General features: G+C 34.2%; 1 protein-coding gene across 1 annotated transcript in view; it reads right to left on the reverse strand.

Moving 5' to 3' along the window:
* The window catches only part of XPR1 (xenotropic and polytropic retrovirus receptor 1), a 224,596-nt gene that overhangs the window by 60,273 nt on the left and 144,141 nt on the right, over positions 1-20,182 (reverse strand). The window contains exons 4-7 of the mRNA XM_041756166.1: positions 13,869-14,092; positions 11,650-11,799; positions 11,300-11,383; positions 6,575-6,656 (exon numbers count right to left, since the gene is read on the reverse strand). Coding sequence (XP_041612100.1) covers positions 6,575-6,656; positions 11,300-11,383; positions 11,650-11,799; positions 13,869-14,092 — 540 coding nt within the window. The remainder of the gene's footprint in view (positions 1-6,574; positions 6,657-11,299; positions 11,384-11,649; positions 11,800-13,868; positions 14,093-20,182) is intronic.

The following is a 20,182-nucleotide window of genomic DNA, read 5'->3' on the forward strand; positions in this document are numbered from 1 at the left end:
AAATATGGCTCCAAATAGATAAGTACAAAAGGCCCTAAGATAGGGATGAGGCCGATGCTCCAGGAACAGAAAGAAGACCAAGGCCACTATAATTGAAATAAATGAGAAGTAAAGTGCTAAAAAGCCATAGGAAAATCAGACAGGATTTTATAGTATTTTGTCAAGACTTAAACATTTACTCCAATGTATAAAGCCAATGAAAGGTTTTACACATAAATGGCATGACCAAGTAATAACTTTAAAGGGCTATTGCAAAAAAAAAATAAAAATAAAAAAATAAAAAAAAATAAAGGGCTATTGCAGCTGTTAAATGAAGAAGAGACCACAAAGGATCAAGTACGATAGCAAGATTAATTAGCAAATTGTAAATAAGAAACTATGTATGGTTTCACATCCTGATTCCTAAGCAAAAACCATAGATATAACAATCAGGAAACAAAAATAATACGCCTAAGTCCCAAAGAATACACAATAAAACCACTAGAGCTAATAAATTCAGCCAAATTGCAGAGTACAAAATCAACACATGAAATTCAGTTGTCTCTGTATATACCAGCAATGAAAACTCTGAAATGAAATTAAGAAAACAATGTTTGTTTGTTTGTTTGTTTATTTATTTATTTATTTATTTATTTATTTATTTATTTATGATAGTCACAGAGAGAGAGAGAGAGAGAGAGGCAGAGACACAGGCAGAGGGAGAAGCAGGCTCCATGCACCGGGAGCCTGATGTGGGACTCGATCCCGGGTCTCCAGGATTGCGCCCTGGGCCAAAGGCAGGCGCCAAACCGCTGCGCCACCCAGGGATTCCCAAGAAAACAATTTCAATCACAATAGCACCTAAAGGAATAAAACACCTAAGAATTAATTTACTTAAGAAAGTGAAAGACTTATTCATTAAAAACTACAAAATATTGCTGAAAGAAATCCCATGTTCATGGATTTACAAGACTTGATATTAAGATGGCAACAAAGTGTTTTGCAGATTTATTACAATCCCTATCAAAATTCCAATCACCTTTGTTTTGCAGAAATGAAAAATTGATCCTCAAATTCACATTATTGAAACATTATTGAAAAAGAGGAACAAAGTTAGAGTTCCAATCACCTTTGTTTTGCAGAAATGAAAAATTGATCCTCAAATTCACATTATTGAAACATTATTGAAAAAGAGGAACAAAGTTAGAGGTCTCACCTTTTTGTGGTTTCTAAATTTAGTATAAAGCAATGTGGTATTGGCATTAAAAGACATACAGACAAATGGAATGGAATTGGGAGTTTAGAAATAAATCTATATATCAATGGCTGGTTGGTTTTCAACAAGAATGCCAAGACCATTCAATGGAAAAAAATATTTTCTTCAACAAATGGTGCTGGGACAACTAGATAGCCACATGCAAAAGAATGAAGTTGAATCCCTATCTCACACCAGGTACAAAAATTAGCTCAAAGAAAGAAAAAAAAATAGAGAAATCAGGCTTTATAAAAATTATAAACTTGGAATGGCTGGGTGGCTCCTGGTTGAGCATCTGACTTCAGTTCAGGGCATGATCTCAGGGTCCTGTGGAGTCCCAGATCAGGGTCCTCACAGGGAGCTGGCTTCTCCCTCTACCTATGTCTCTGCCTCTCATGAATAAATAAAATCATTAAAAAAAATTTAAAACTTTTGTGCATCAAAGGATGTAATGAAGAATGCAAAAAACAATCTATACTATGAGAGAAAATATTTGCAAATCATGTATCTTGGTAAGGGTCTAGTACCCAGAATATATAAAGAACTCTTGTAACTTAACATTAAGAAGACAACTCAAATAATGAGCAAAGGACTTGGACAGCCATTCCAAAGAAAATACACAAATGGCCAATAAGCACATAAAAAGATGCTCAATACCATGAGTCATTAGGGAAATGCAAATGAAAACATTAACAAGATACCACTTCACACCCACTAGGATGGCTATAATTAAAAAGTAAACAAATAAAATGGAAAACCACGAATGTTGGTAAGGGTGTAAAGAAAATGGAGTCCTCATAAATTGCTGATGAAAATGAAAAATTGTATAGCCTCTATGGAAAACAATTTGGTGGTGCCTTCGAAGATTAAACACAGAATTATCACATAACTGAATGATTCCACTCCTAGGTATATATCCAAAAGATCTGAAACCAGGTACCCAAACAAATCTAAGAATATGCATATTCACAGCAGCACAGTACATATTAATGGGTAGAAACAACCCAGTATAGTACATGTTCGGTTTTGGTAGATACAACCAAACCATTCTCCAAAGTCCTATACTCATTCGCTTTAATCTTCATGACATTTCATTGCACTGAGCTAACATCATTTAGTTTTTTGAAGCAACCCAGTATAGTACATGTTTGGTTTTGGTAGATACAACCAAACCATTCTCCAAAGTCCTATACTCATTCGCTTTAATCTTCATGACATTTCATTGCACTGAGCTAACATCATTTAGTTTTTTAAACAATTCTCAACTGATGGAAATTTGAGTGGTTTCTAAGATTTTGTTACTATAAACAAAATGGCAGTGAATACACTTGTCTCGTGTATGTCCTTGCACCCATACACAAGTATGTCTGTAAAATAAATTTCTAGAAATAAAACTGCTTAACCAAAGTGATTGTATTTAAATTTTTATATCCATTGCCAAATTATCCTCCAAAGAGATTGAAACAATTAATACTTTTACTATTAGGGTATGAGTACCTATTTCACACATTTTTATGTACTTTAAATGGCCAAATTCATATCTTTAGCAAACCAAAAAATGAAATATAATATATTGTTATTGTATCAAATTGAGTAAAGGTTACTAGAAATCTATAAGAGAACAAGTTTTTAAAAATCTGAATCAGGTAATTTTGCAACTTCAAGAAACTAAATATCTGAAATATGTGAATTTCAGACAAATTATTAAATATCAGGTCATATCCCCTTGAGAAACTACAGCAATTACACACATTATTTTTTTATATGAATGAAAAAAGAATCGTGCTTGTACATGCATTACTACTGCTGTACTTCTCTCTCATCTCTCAACACTGTTATCTTTTAAGTACCCGCTGGGAGATAAATAAAGATAGACAGCTGGCTTTATATTTACCCTGCCTCCTCTCATACACACACAAAGATCAAACAAAGGAAGAGTTCTGAGGTGAGAGAACATAACGCACCACACTAAATGCATAAACCACACACGTTAAAAAAAAATTAGACTGTCTCACAAAACAGTTTATGTTTACAAAAGAAAACAAAACCTCAATTTGTCCCTGAATTAAAAAAACTTCAATGCACTCATAAAAAGAATGAAGGTTATTTTTTCTTATTATTTAGTGATGATAATTATCATCGCATTCATCTTGAAAATAAAAGAAAAAACTTCACACATAAATGATTGAGGTTTTTCTTAGAAAGAACAACTACTATCACATACACCATATAATTTATATTGATGTAGTGCTTCACAACAATAAACAGGTTTTACTTCTACTTCTGTTTTTTAAAAAGATTTATTTGAGAGACAGGGAGAGAAAGAGCATGGGCTCGAGTGAGGGGAGGGGCAGAGGGAGAGGTAGATGGGAGACAGAATTTCCAGCAGGCTCAATCCCAGAACCCTGAGATCATGACCTGATCCAAAATCAAGAGTCGAACCCTTAACCGACTGATCCACCCAGGTATCCCATGTTTACTTATAATTCTTAGCTGATCTCCATGAAGTGGTCTCAAACTGTATCATCTAGTATTCTCCTTCACACTAGGTGAATTTATCATTTCTCTCCTTCATAACCCATTCCCTCCTCCTATGCCCCACCCTCTTCCCTATCAACTAAATCTCTGCTTAACTATCTCCTTGTCTTGGAATGCTTTTCATTCCACCAGTGTCCAGCATAAATGCCATTTCTTCCATTAAGTCTTCCCTGATGCTTTCATTTAAAAGTAATCACTTTGGTCCTTTGGCCTGCTTAGAACATTTAACATTTTCTGTCTTGTAGTATATTACTACTGTTTTAATATACATCTTAATCTCCCTGGCATAATAAACTTCATAAGGAAAGGGATTCTCTTATCTAAAGACTTAAAAGTATCAAGCATAATCATGAGATATATCAAATTTACCTGCTGAATGAGTTTCTAAAACAAAACTATAAATCTAAGGTAGTAAACTCACCTAACAAATAAGGAAATCATTTCAGAGAAGTTAAATGATATCCTTAAAGCCAAAACAATTAAACAGTAGAGCTGACACTAGAATCCAGGCAAGACCTTTTGAAGACAAGTTAGTGTTCCTTCCCTAACAGCTAGCTTGAAAATCTAGGGCTGGGTTTTTTATTGCAGTATTTCCCTGTAGTTTATATAAATAGATTGCATTCATTTAAAGAAATAGAACTAGATTAAAATATAATAAATTATACCAATATTAAATCATGAGCTTATAGTGGACCATAATTATTAGATACAACTTTTAGTAACTGGGAGGAAAGAGAATTCTAAAAACACAAATGAAAACACACTATCAGAAGGTAAAGTTCATATGTTCTCTATGAGCCATTACAACTTGGGTCATAATTTATAATTGACAATCCTAATTAAGGAGAATGGTTAATGAGGAAAAACAAGTTCAGTAAATTTTTTCTTAAACATCTGCTATATGTGTAGCACTGTGTTAGAAACCTGAAATACAAAAATGAAAAATACACAGTCCCTGCAATCGAGAACAGTAAGTACGACAGTAATAGAAACTTCTTTGTTCAGGCACTATTATGATTACTCAACACTGAAGATAGAATATGATGGATATTTATACAATACCATCTGTTTCTAAGTCATGTTTCTTTGCAGATTTACTGGAACAGAATTTAATTCTTTATTAATGGTTCATAGTTATTATAAGCCTAAGTACACACACTCTTGAGGTATACCAGGATTATTTGCTCTTGAAGTCCTTGAATGCAAGAACCTTTGAGATTTGTCTTTTTGCTGTTTGTGCTTTCTGTTTATCATTTAATTTTATCTCTGCCCTTCTCTTCCATCCATTCTAGCTTCCACTAATATTTTTTGAACCCTTTCTATGGCCCAGGTGGTATTCTAATTGCTAGAGATACAATGGTGAAAAGAAGACAAGAGTCCAGGGATCAAAGAACTTATATTCCAGTGGGAAAACAGAAGAAATATAAATATGTAATATTGTATCGTGTACTTAAAAGTGCTCTGAAGAAAACTAATGTAGGCTAAAGGGATAGAGCAGACTTTTTTAGAGAAGGATAATTAGGGAAGGCTTTAGTGAAGAAGTGGCACTTGAACAGACACTACATAAATATATTCACATAAATATAGTGAAGGAGTAAGCCACACAGACATCTTGGGGAAAAGCCTCTTATGCAATTGCATGTAATTGCGTGTAAGCAGGGGGAGAGGACGAGAAAGAGGAAGAGACTCTCAAGCAGACTCCACGCTGAGCCCAGAAACCAAAAAACCACATTTTAAAGATAAAGCCATAGAATCTGCTGATGGATTGGAGATGAGGTATGAGAGGTTAAAGAGAGGCTAAAGGTTTTGGCCTGAGAATCTGATAAAAGGTGATGATATATGGAAAAGAAAGTATATTTTGGGGTAAAAAAATTTGTCCATGTAAGTTAGAAATGCCCACTCTAAATCCAAATAGTCAACCAGATATCTTTCAGAGGATAGAGTATACATACTTGAGTCATTAGCATACAGATAATACTTCTAGCCATAGGCTTGAAAAAGATTGCCTAGGTAGGAAATGAGTGTCAACAGAGAAAGAGATTTGAGGATTTAACCCAGCAGTATTGCCCAACATTTAGATGTCACAAAGAAGAGAAGAGCTACCAAAGGAGATTGGCAAGAACTGTCAGCAGAATGTGGTTTCCCAGCAAAACCAAGTGAAGAAAGAGTTTCAAGAAGGAATGATCCACAATGTTAAATGCTGCTGAGGGGTACGTCAAATTCTGTTGGGAGTTTTAGTAAGATAATACCTCCCTTGCTGTTATATCATTTCTTGATGCTGGGAGTGCTTTTACTTTCAGCAATTCCTCCTACCTTTAATTCTTAACTTCTATAGAATAGGAAATTACATAAACATGTTTCTTAAAATTATATTCAAAGTAATTGCAAATACATTCTGGAAAGGATGTGAGAGAGTCTCCAATAAGCAAAGTGAACGAGCTTTAGTACATGAATTTTTTAATCTTATTTATTCTCAACTGTGATCAAGGAAGCTGAGGTTCTTAATGTCTGAACTTAGAAAAAGTATAAAGAAATTGTACATAAAAAATAGAAAATGATGAGGAATAAAAGTCATAAACTAGTAATGTTTTAAAGGATAACTATATTCAAAAGGAAAAACAAACCACACAAATGCCCAAACACCACTCCATCCCTCCCAATCATTTATAAGAACAAAAAACTTAGCCCTGACAAATTTCTCTTTTAGTAGTAGCTTTGTTTTGCACTAGTTTTGATAGAGGAACAGAATATAACAAAGGCATATCACTAAGGATAATTTAATTCCAAATTTAAACAACTTACCGGCAAGCACAAGGGTAATATTCAGTACAATGAATATTCCACAAAATAGGCCAACTCTAAAAGTAGTCCATGCTGGTGCAGGCTGTAGATAGAAAAACAGCACACTGAGTACAGGGCAAAATACTGCATATATTTAGTATATGCAACAATAAATTAAGTAGTATGAGTCCCAAAGCTCTACTATGAAAAGAAAAATAATTTATTAACTGAATTTTTATAAATCAGAACCAAGAAACATCCTTTCATTCTCCTAACTAGATTTCCTAGTTATTCGAGTATCTTTAGAGAAATCTGAGTTACTAAATAAAAAAGAATTTAATCTTAAAAATCAAATCATATATACACTGAATTTTTCTTATAGAAGAAATCTAAGTGCAACTTCATTTTTTACAATGTTTATATCTTTTTTTTTTTGTTTTTTTTTTTTGTGTGTTTCTATCTTTAAATTTTGTATGTCACTATTACTCATATTTGGTACTTATGAACCATGGAGACAATGGCAAAATTAAGAACACTTATTTTCTATATTACTTATACTATTAACACTGGGGTAATTTAAAGTGAATTTTTAAGGTATAATAGAGATTCTCCAGAGACTCAGAATCTCCAGAGTGTGTAGGTACAAAAAAAAATATTTTTCTAATAGTAGTTTTATATTTAGAAAATGATAAAAGAAAATCAACCTTTTTCTAATTATATAAGAAAGTGCCCTTATATTTTAAACATAAAGGGATGAGAAACAGGAGAAAAAAAATATTATGAATTTAAATACTTGCTATGTTATAAAGAGCTTCTCTTTTTAAAGGTGGTATTACTTTCAAGACAGTTTAAATGTTTTCTAAAAATTCTTTTTCTTTCTTTTCTTTTTTTTCTTTTCTTTCTTGTCTTTCTTCTTTCTTTCTTTCTTTCTTTCTTTCTTTCTTTCTTTCTTTCTTTCTTTCTTTCTCTCTTTCCTTGAGAGAGAGAGAGAGAAATGTGGGGCGGGGGAGGGTGTTGAGGGAGAGGGAGAAGCAGGCTCTCCACTGAGCAGAAAGACCAACTTGGGGCTCAATCCCAGGACCCTGAGATCATGACCCGAACTGAAGGTAGACACCCAACCAACTGAGAGCCACCCAGGTGCCCCTCTAAAAACCTTTAAATGAAAAAAACATTGAGACTCTCTCTGACTTACACATTCATCAGTAATAGGTACCTGAATTGTTAGCTTAAGAATGAAAGCATCCAGAGGGAAGATGGTTATTTGTAATTTCAAAAAAAATTTTTCTAGCTTAAAAAATTGTGTAATTTATCATTTACAAAAGAATACAAATAACATATCTGGACTGTTAGGAATTGAATAATAAAATGTACCTGCACCTATCACCCATCTTCAGAAACAGAACATTTTTATTACCTTTCAAGTCTCTACCCCTGGCCAGATCCATAACCTTCCCTCCTCACCAAGGATAACCATTTCCATGTTTTCTTAGCTTTACTACCTCTTCATGCATTCAGAAATACCTGAATTTTTCAAGATTACCTTTCTTATCTGTAATAGTTTTATAAGACATATACTAAACTGCACATATTTAAAGTGTACAATTTGATGTTTTGATATATGTAAACACTTAGGAAATTATCACCATAATCAAGACAATGAACACGCTGATCCCCCTACCCTGAGAGATTCCTTATGCCCTTCTGTAATGCTTTTATTCTCACCACACCCCATCTCACCTCAAACCCCTGACCATCATGGATCTACTTTCTGTCATTATATAGTAGTCTGCATTTTCCAAAATTTTAGGTAAACAGAATCATATAGTATATTCTCTTCTTTGGTCTGGCTTCTTTCATTCAGTGTAATTATTTTAAGATGCACTCATGGTTCTATATATCAATGTTTAATTCCTTCTTATTGCTGAGTAGCATGCCATTGTATGGATATACCATACTTGTTTATCCGTTTCCCTATTGATATGTATATGAGTTGTTTCCAGTTTTAGAATATTATGAATAAAGTTGCTTCAAAACACTTGTGATGGGATCCCTGGGTGGCGCAGCGGTTTAGCGCCTGCCTTTGGCCCAGGGCGCGATCCTGGTGACCCAGGATCGAATCCCACGTCGGGCTCCCAGTGCATGGAGCCTGCTTCTCCCTCTGCCTATGTCTCTGCCCCTCTCTCTCTCTCTCTCTCTCTGTGACTATCATAAATTAAAAACAAAACAAAACAAAACAAAAAACACTTGTGAAACTTTGTGTGCATTTGTGTGAAACATTTTTTAAAGGATTTTATTTAGTAATTTAAAGAAAGCTAGCTCTACACCCAACATGGGGTTCAAACTCAGAACCCTGATCAAGAACTGAATGCTCTACTGACTGAGCCAGCTAGGTGCCCCTTTTGTATACATCTTTATATGAAAATATGCTTGCATTTGTCTTGGGGTAACACCCATGAGTATAATGGCCAGATTATATGGTAGGTGAAGGTTCAATTTTTAAGAAACTGCCAAATTGTTTTCCAATATGCTTGCATCATTTTACTTCCCACTAGCAGCATATGAAATCTCAGAGCTTTGTTCCTCCAACAATTAGTGTCAATGTTTTCAGTCATTCTAATAGGTGTATGTTACCTCCCTATAGTTTTAATTTGCATTTCCTTACGACTAATGATACTGAACAACTATTCATGTTTACTTGCTACTCATACATCTTTGATTATTCAGATCTCTTGCCCATTTCTAAGCTGGGCTGTTTGTTTTCTTATTTTTGAGTACTGGAGTTCTTTATATATTTTGAATGCAAGTCTTTTATCTACTGTATTTTTTACTAGTCTGTTGCTTTTCTTTTCATTCTCTTAACATTGTCTTCTGAAAGCAGAAGTTTTAAATTTTAATGATGTGCTTTTGGTTTTATTTCTTAGAAATCTTTGCATAAACCAGTCATCATGACTTGTTCCTATATTTTCTTCAAAAACGTGTAGTTTTAGTTTCCATTTAAGTCTATGGTATACTTAAAATTAATTTTTGTGTATAGTATAAAAGATGTGTGGAAGTTTGTTTTTTTTTTTTTTTTCACTTGGAAGCCAATTGCTTCAGCACCATTTGTTGAAAAGATTTTCCTTTTTCCACTTACCTGTCTTTACATCTTTATTGAAAATCAGTTGTCCATGTATTTATTGATCTAATTTTGGATTTTTATTGTTTCATTCATTGATTTACTGATTTTGACATTAATACCACATTGTCTTGATTACTGTAGTTTTAGTAAGTTTGATATGAGGTAGTATTGATCTTTCAACTAAGTTGTTCCAAAATTGTTTTGGTTGTTTTTGGTCCTCTGTATTGCCATATAAATATTTTAATTTGCTAACCAGTTTTATATATATATATATAATAAATATAAAGGACTATTGAGATCTTGAGCTGGATTGTGTTGCATTTTTGATCAATTTAGAAAGAAATGATAACTTAGAAATATTGGGTTTTCTAATCCATGAACATGATATATCTCTCATGCATTTGTCTTTTTTAATTTCTCTCAGCAAAGTTTTATAGTTTTCAATGTAAAGGTCTTACACTCAATTGTCAGATTTATCCCCACATAATTCAATTATAAATAACATCTAAACATTTTTTATTTCAAATTGTTCTTGATGGTATATAAAAACATAATTTATTTTATATATTGATCTTATAGTCTACAACCATGCTAAATTCATTTATTAGTTCTAGTAGCTATTCTAATGATTCACAAGATTTTTCTACATAGGTTACCATGTCATCAGCAAAAAACCCCACCAATTTTAGCTCTTTGTTTCTAATCTGAATGCCTCTTCCTTTTTCCTATCCTACTATACTGGCTAGACTCCCTAGTACAATGTTGAATGAAAGTAGTTAGACTGAATATCCTTTTTTGTTACTAGAGGGAAGGTACTCAGTGTTTCACCATTTAGTATGATATTGATTAGAGGTTTTTAGGTAAATGCCTTTTACTAGGATGGGGAAGCTCTTTTTATTATTGATTTCCATTCCATTGTGGTCAGAGAATACTTTATGATTTAAATCCTTTTAAGTTTATTGAGATTTATTTTATGAAACAGAATATGTTACCTAAATATTTTTGGTATAATTACTGTGTAAATGTCATTAAATAAATTTTTTTTTTTATGTAACTATGGCACTTTGGATGAAGTTATGTTGTAGCCCAGCATAACTGAATCTTCCCACCCAGTATCATTAAACATCTAATATTAAACATCTAGTGACCATATATCATCAAATAAATCTCTCAGTAATTTGGGGAGGCCAAGAAGTTAGCATGCTGATAGAATAAATAAGAGAAGGAATACAGCATAAGAAGAGAAGAGTGGGAAGACATTACAATTCATCATGAAGTAAGATCTGGTACTTCATTTTTTAAAACAAAATAACAAAAGTAACAACTATTAAAATTTGGTCGACTTTTTTTTTTTTTTTTTTTTTTAAGAGAGAGTAGCATTGAGGGGCAGAGGGAGAGGGAGTGAGAGAATCTTAAACAGGCTCCACACCCAGTGCAGAGCCTGATACGGGACTCAATCTCAGGACTCTGAGATCATGACCTAAGCTGAATTGACTGAATCATTCAGATGCCCATGACATATTTTTTTAAAGTAGTGAAACTAGAATATTATCAACTAAACAAATTGTGTTGATTACTAACTAAATAGGCAAAACTAACCAACCAAACAACTGGAAGTAAATACTAACCTGAGCAGCTCCCAAAGGGGGGACACGTAATCGTTTCATAGCTTTTTGTCGGTCACCATCTTCAAGTTCATTAGTCACTACAGCCTAGAAAGACACATTCAATTTTGACACAGGTTCTACTAATCTTAAGTGATACATAAATAATTGTGAATCATTTATGTACATGGTATTCTGAAAACCTCTTGGTGAATGTATGCTGATAAAGCAAAAGAAAAAAATCATCAGTAAGAATATTTTATTCAAAGCTAGCAACTAATTACAAAAGGAGAATAGAGATGAGGAATTAATTCATTAAAAATAAGACATGAATGCTCTTGAAAATATGTGGTACATAAGTGAGATTACTGTACCTCAGTTTCAGAGATGAGTTGGTTGATTTTCTTGCATGTATAAAATGGGGCCACTTCAACATGAGCCACTCGCCAATCTGCTCCACGGGAAGTTTCCAGGATTTTGTCATGCTTTTTGAGGATTTTTCGAAACCCTGTAAAATTCAGATTCTAAAGAAAGAAATGGGAAAAACTACTATAATTTCCACCACCACAAAAGAAAAATAATAAGCACTACACATTGATGAGTTGACTTTAGAATGAGTACTGAAGGAAATAACAATGCTTTTATATAAGCATTTACTACTAAAAGGATAAGATTCTTCTTTCTCGAGGTGCCTGGGTGGCATAGCTGGTTAAGTGATTGACTCTTGATTTTGGCTCAGGTTGTGATCTTAAGGTAGTGAGATCGAGCCCCACATGAAGCTCCATGCTCAGTGAGGAGTCTGCTTGAGACTCTCCCCCTCTCCTTCTATCCTTCCCCACCATGTGCTCTCTCTCATAAATAAATCTTAAAAAAAAAAAAAGACTCTTCTTTCTTATTCCATCCATTTATTTCAAGGTAGTATGCTATCAGTAATAAAAGTATCCTTGAACTATGAATTCTATTATTTATATATCAAGTAAATTAATGGAAGTCTTAAACTCAAAACATTTTTTAAAACATTTTTATTTCCATTTTCTCATGTACAAAAAGGCTAATTTATATTATTTTGCTTCATGATCAAAAGAATATTATTAGAAAATATTTTGGATTTATCATACACTGAATACATTAATAAATGTATTAGTTCTTTGTTTTTGAAGGACTGGTATAGGTATGTATTTTCCCTCTACTATGAGAGTATGTATGAAACAGCATAGAAAAGGGAAGATGATCTATTTCTTTTTTTTTAAAGATTTTTATTTATTTATTCATGAGAGACATAGAGAGAGAGGCAGAGGGAGAAGCAGGCTCCCTGTGGGGAGCCTGATGTGGGACTTGATCCCAGGACTCCGGGATCACGCCCTGAACCAAAGGTAGACACTCAACCACTGAGCCACCCAGGTGCCCCAATTATCTTTTTCTTTTCTTTTCTTTTTTCTTTTTTCTTTATTTTTTATTTATGATAGTCACACAGAGAGAGAGAGAGAGGCAGAGACACAGGCAGAGGGAGAAGCAAGCTCCATGCACCGGGAGCCGGACATGGGATTCGATCCCGGGTCTCCAGGATCGCGCCCTGGGCCAAAGGCAGGCGCCAAACCGCTGCGCCACCCAGGGATCCCTTATCTTTTTCTTTTAACTTTCATTTTGCTTCCATTGATTCTCAGTTTGGGGATGGAGTGCGAAAAGAGTCAGAAGCAGTGATCATACATACAGGGTTTTGTTGATAATGGGTAGGAGCTTGCACTTCTCCATTTCTGTAATATCAAAATACTACAGTTTTCTTCTTTTTTTTAATACTACAGTTTTCTACATTCTCAAATTGCTGTTCTTTGATACATGCAAAAAAAGCAGGAAACTGTGGATTTGCATAGTTTTTTAAACCAAGGTTTCCCAAATTTGCTGATCACATATCCCTATCAGTAAAAAAACTGAGCACTCCCTCTGAATGAGACTTTGCTTGCTTGCTAGTTTGCTTATAATTTTTGTCTCATACTTTAACACATCACCTTAAACACTCCTAGGTGCATACACCTTGATTTAGAGATTGCCTTCAATTAAGTTTCCTTTCTCCTCACTCTCAATATATTCTTACAGAATAGCCTGCTGTAAGGAATAGCGAATAGAACAAAACTTTTATAATTAATAATTATATTATTAGTGTTAGTTTCAAGAACTTAACTGTCTAATTGCCTTTGTGAAATTTTGCTATAGGCTTGGAGCAATGTAAAGCTCTTACATAGCCAGCAGCAGCTGGATAGACATATATAATTTCTTATTTCTACTTACCACTACACCAAAGATGCCTCTAAAAATAGGAAGCAAACCATGAATCAAGGGTTACTTGTGCACACTGTACAGAAGGTTTTAGAAACTAATCTTCAAAAACAGAAGTCTTATTAACATTATTTTGTCACCTTTAATACATGTTTTTTAGCCAATTAAAACATATGAAATCACATTAAGAACCTAAAAAATAATGACATTCAAAATAAAGAGTTCCCTTTTTGGATTGGCACATTAGTATAGTTCAAGGTTGATTCCAAATTTCCCAATTATTTGAAAGTTCCATTCTCCAGAGTAAGAATCTAAGTACCTGATAGTTCTGCAGCAGGATAAGACTGAGGTAGAACTCGCTGAAGGCCAGTTTAAGGTCTTTAATATTCCTATGTTGGACACGTTCCTCATGGGACAAGTGGAAGACTGGCTTCCTGCGCTGTCGCAGTGTAGTAACACCAGTGCTCTCTTTCTGGGCATCCAGTGATGACTGAAGCTCATTCTGAAGTGTAGCAAACCTGCGCTGAGCCTCTGCAAGCTTTTCTATAAAAACAAAAACAAAAGATCCCCCAAACCCAAAAAACAAAATTTCAAATTAAGATAAAAAAGCTGGTAAAGTTCTCACTGACTTGATTTTTTTTTTTTACTGTTTATTTTGTTCTGCTTCCCTAAAACTTTTAGGAAAAAAATGTAACATGTAGTATTTAGAACTGGATACGAAAAAAAGTATTTTTGGTATAACATCTCAACCTACCATTCTATCCCACATTTCCCTCCCTTGCAAAACCTCAAGTGTACCTTTTTTTTTTTTTTTTACACAGATGAAGGTATAGAATCTAAAAAGCCACTAAAAGTGAGAATGCAAAGTGGTACAGCCACATTATAATTTGGAAAACCATTTGTCAATTCTCAAAAAGTTAAACACAGAGTTAGTTACCTTAAGATCCAGCAATTTCACTCCTAGGTATATACCCAAGAGAACTGAAAATATATGTTCACATAAAAACATGTACATATACGTAAATTTGTATTCACAATAGTCAAAAAGTGGAAACAACCTAGATGTCCATTCACTGATGAAAGGATAAGTGAAACATGGCATGCATAATATAGATGTAATGGAATATTCACTCATAAAAAAGAATGAAGTACTAATACATACCATAACATGAATGTATCTTAAAGAAATCATGGTAAGTCAAAGAAGCCAGACATAAAATGCCACATATTGTTTTATTATTATCCATTTATCTGAAATGTCCAGAGTAGGCATCCAGAGACAGAATGTAGATTAGTGGTTGCCAGGTTCTAGGGGGCAGGAAGAATTAGGAGTGACAGCTAATGGGTATGGGTTTTTTTTGGAGGAAATGAAAATGTTCTGGAATTATATAATAGTGATGGTTGTACAACCTTGTGAATACTTATGATTTGAATCTCTCTCCTCAGGACAGATATTCTGTCTCTTTTAAGGGCTTATGTGAGTAGGTCAGGCTCACTCAGGATAATCACTCATTCTTAAAGTCAGTTGGTTTGGGACTTTAATTACAGCTGCAGAATTCCTTTATAGCAACACCGAGGTAGATGTTTGATTAAATAATTGGGAGAAGGTAGAGAATACACTAGAAGGAAGGGATCTTGGATTCCACCTTAGAATTATGCCATGTATTTCTGAACTGATACAAATTTCTGGAGATTCCAAATGCCACTTGGTCCAGCAGTCAAATGGAAATTTATAGTGTTCAGGTGACAGATGAAATACTAACCAAGGTTTAACTCATTATGGATCCACTTGGTCCACACACTCACATTATGATTCTTTCTCCATTCTAGAACGTATAATTGGATTAGAAACATCAGGCCACTTGTTGAAATCTCCATGTTGACCCAGGCGTTAAGAGCCACTATTGTAGGAAGGACTAATGGAAGTTCCTAAAACTTCTTCCTATCACAATAATAACCAAGAGGCAAAAACACATCCTTAGGTTGTGCCACCACCAGGGACTTGAAAGACACAGGGATGTTGGTATCTATGATATCCTCATTTAATTCATCTGTTTAGTCTGTGCGGAAGTTGAATGGATCTTGAAGAATGACTGTGGATTAGAGTAAACTTAAGTGGTCACTCTGGCAGCTATTATTTAGATGTGGTATCATAACTGGAGCAAATCAACAGAGCCTATAGCACTTAGTATGAAGCTATGCACCTAATTATGCAGCTTCTTATCTGGCAACAGACACCTGTATGGTCTTAGCACTAGAAATGACACCATTCCCCATAAATACTGCTTAGCCACTTAGTAGCAGGTTGGATGCATTGGATGCACTGGATGCAGGGGGCAGAGATTTGTCCTCTCTGGAATAAATGTACTCTTGATATGGTTGTGCCTTTCTTGCTCATTAATGTTCCTGGTTAGCACTACCATCAACTGGAATGCCTTATCCATTTTCACGGTATTCTCCACAGCTTTGTTTCTGATCAAGAAACTCAATTAACAGCAAAGGTAGTAAAGCAATAAGCATATCCATGGAATAAAATGATCTTACTACATATCCAGAAATTGCTGGCCTAAAGAGAGACACTCCAAAGTGAGCTGGGAGACAAATCTCAGTAATAATTGGGTTCTGTCTTAAAGGATGCAGTATTAAGACTATTACACTTATTGACGCTTTCACAAACATAGCCAAAATACAGAGTCTAAGAATCAAGGGATGGAAATGGGAGTGGCTCATCTCACTACTATGCTAAAAATTCATTCAATTTTAGCTTACCAATCTATAACTTGAGCTCTGCCTATTGGTTAGTTCTCAATAGAAAATGCTTCTTTCAGAGGAATGCAACAATGGTTCTACTGGATTAGAAGATGACACTGCCACCTGGACATTTTGGACCCAGCAGGCAAAGAAGTTGTTTACTGGTTAGTGACTCATCTTGATTACCAAGGTGAAAGTGAGTTGCTGGTACACAATAAGAGTAAGGAGGATTGTGTCCATAACCCAGGAAACTGTCTCAAACACATCCTAGTATTTCCATGACAAGTAATAAAAGTTAGTGGAAAACTATAGAAATTAAAGTCAAAAATTGAGGATTCAGACTCTTCAGGAATTTCAGTTTGGGTCATTCCATTCAGTAAAGAACCCCAGTCAGCTGAGCTTCTGGCTGAGGGCACAAGAAATATGGATTGGTTTGTGGAAAAAGCAAATCATAGATATCAACTATGGCCTCTTGACCTTCTTGCTCTTTTACATAGCTTATATTTTCCTCTCTATCTCTTTCTGTTGTATTCTAGGTAACTACTTCAGCTCTATGTACAAGTGAATAAATTTTGTCTTAATTTTTACCTAATTCACAGGCTTAACTGGCTAAGATATTAATTTCAGTGATTATATTTTCATTTGAAAAAGTTCTGATTTTAAGATTGTATTCATTTGAGAGAGAGCAAGAGAGCAGTGCCATGTACATGAGAGGGGAAGGGGCAGAGGGAGAGGTAGAAGCAGACGCCCTGCTGAGCAAAGAGCAGAATGCCAGCCTATCCCAGAACGCTCGAGACCATGACCTGAGCAGATGCTTAACCAACGCTTAACCAACTAAGCCACCCAGGCACCTCTCTAATTGGTTATCTTAAAAAGTCAGTTGTTTTTTTGTTTTAAAGTCAGTTTTGATAGTTTCTTTTTTGTGCATGGTTTTGATATTCTCTTGATATTCTCTTTTAGGTCTTTAGCATGTATTTTATTTTATTATCTAATAATTTTGCATATTTTATGCAGCATTTTACTGTTTTATACTGAGAGGTTTTCAGAATTTCTTCCTAGTCTTCCATATTATGAGAAAGAGAACTGTTCACCTAATTTTCAAATCTCATACTGAAAAGGCAAAATGAATCTCAAGGTTCTTTTTATAGAAGTCAAGCATTTCTATTGCAAAATTGTTCATCTTATTATCCTTCTGATCAAAAACAATATAAAACTTTTTGGTTTTCTTAGCTCACTGTATACTTAATTATGCAGTATTTTTTTCATGATACTCTTAGATTAAAAGATACATCTGTCTAAAAAAAAAGATATATCTAACACTTCTGTTTTTTTTTTAAGATTTTATTTATTTATTCATGAGAGACAGAGAGAGACAGAGAGAGAGAGAGAGAGAGAGAGAGAGAGGCAGAGACACAGGCAGAGAAAGAAGCAGGCTCCATGCAGGGAGCCCGTGGGACTGGATCCTGGATCTCCAGGATCGCGCCCTTGGCTGAAGGCAGCGCTAAACCCTGGGCCACCCGGGCTGCTCTCTAACACTTCTGTTTTATTAACAACTTAAGTACTTATGTCCTAATCACTTAAAAGCCATTTGAAAAAAATAGCATACACAAATACAAACACTAATGAAAGAATGTGAGCATTTATCCAAGGTCAACTACAAATTAGTTGGCTGATTAAAAACTTCAGGTAATTATGAGACCCAAAATCCAGAAAATCATAAGTAATATGAACAATAAACCTTTTATTAAAAAAGATTTTATTTATTTATTCATGAGAGACACAGAGAGAGCCAGAGACAGAGAGAAGCAGGCTTCTCACAGGGAGCCCAATTCAGGACTGATCCCAGGACGTTGGATCACACCCTGAGCCAAAGGCAGAGGCTCACTCAACTGTTGAGCCACCTGGGCCTCCCGAACAATAAACTTTCATTGTTGGGAAATTAACATATGAACTTGCCATTTGTTTACCTTCCTTAGCCAGGGTTGTCAATATATAAATTTTGTAATTATTTACATCTTTTATTACTTAGATACTAAAAATGAAAGAAGTTCAAAAACTGGAAAGAAAGAGGAACCATTACTTCCTACGTGCCAGCAGCAAGTCAAGAAACAAATCCTGCACCATCTGGTAAACTCCTTACTCATTTTACAAGGCTGATCTCAAATATCATTTTCTATCTATAGTCCTTCTTACCTAAAAACTCTCAGGCACAACTTGAAACTCCCTTCTCATGAGGTCACAAATACACATACAAAGCACACTGAACATAATTCTTTATGTTTGTTCACTGACTGCGTGCTCTCTAAGCCAACGCTTCTGAGGAAAAAAAAAAACACTTCATTTTTTAATGGTGAGAAAATTTTTAATAGCTTTTTCAGATATACTTTGCATAGCATTGCATTCACCTGCGGTAAACATAGCTTGTCAATTTTTAGTAAATTTCTAGAGTTGTGTAATCATCAACATAATTTTAGAACATTTCTAACATCCCATATACTTCTGTTATGGCCACTGGCTGTCAATCCTCACTCCTACCCCTAGCCTCAGGTAACTCCTGATCTCCTTTCTGTTTCTACTCATTTACCTTTTCTGGACACTTTTATAAATAAGGAATCATACAATATGTTGTCTTTTATATCTGTCTGGCTTCTTGGCATGATTTTGAGGTTCATCCATTGTGTATCATGTATTAGTAGTTTGTTCCTTTCTGTTGAATCATACTATGTTGAGTGGATATACCACATTTCGTTCAAATATTCATCAGTTAACAGACATTTGGATTGTTTCTAATTTTTTTTACTATATAAATTATGCTATTAACATTCACATTTAAATTTTTGTGTGGACTATCATCACCATCTTTGTATTGTAAGAGCCTGCATACAGTAGGCTGAATCCATCTTTGCTGACTGACTGAATGTATAGGAAAAACTTCTCTCTAATAATCCAAGTTCCCATATAGAAATAGAGAAGAAATAAATACCAGGGGTATTCTGCTACTTTTTTGAACTATTGTCTTCCTTAAGGGCAAGACTATCTAGAATAGCATAGGAGGGAGAATCCCTGGTTGGGCATAGGGGAGTATAAAGCATATGTAATTTGAAAAAAAAAAAATCATAAAAAAAAGAAAAAAATCATTATTACTATAATTATTGGTGTGAGATTTTTATACTTAGCAGAGGAGTTTAATACTTATCAACAGGTTTAAAAAGGATGAAAAACATTGCTTTTGATACCAAGTGTCCAAACCTATGTTTCAATGACACTTCAGTTTCTTAGAGTCAGATCTTCTAAAATCTCAAACATCTGAGGCAGCACAGAATCTGGAAAAAGGTAGATGTGTACATAAAAACGTACTTTGGCCTGTGAATTAAAGTCTAAAAATATACTTAAAAATAAAAACAAATATTTCTAGGTAATTTTATAAATGCTGATGAAAATAGCCTATTTTGGCAATAAATTCCAATTTCTACTCATGCCAATATATCAAGAATTAAAGCAGATTATTACTTTAATATGTTTAATGCCATAGCTCTCGGATAATAAAATATTTGATAAAAATTTCTAAGAACCATACAAAAACTTTCAAAGCACCTATATGTTCCTCAAAGAGCTACTGGGTTTACAAGATTTTTCTTAGTTTTCACCAGATTTATACATATTTTATTTTTAGAAAAGTGATTTCAGATTTATAACCTATTCTGAAGATATGCTATTATACTCTTATGCAAATGAAGAATAATTATTGATAAAGTTAGTGTTTTAGAATATATTTATTTATATATTTTATTATTATTATTATTTTTTAAAGATTTTATTTACTTATTCATAGAGACAGAGACAGAGAGAGAGGCAGAGACACAGGCAGAGGGAGAAGCAGGC

Source organism: Vulpes lagopus, chromosome 1, assembly GCF_018345385.1.
Source record: "Vulpes lagopus strain Blue_001 chromosome 1, ASM1834538v1, whole genome shotgun sequence".
In the NCBI taxonomy this organism is placed as follows: Eukaryota; Metazoa; Chordata; class Mammalia; order Carnivora; family Canidae; genus Vulpes; species Vulpes lagopus.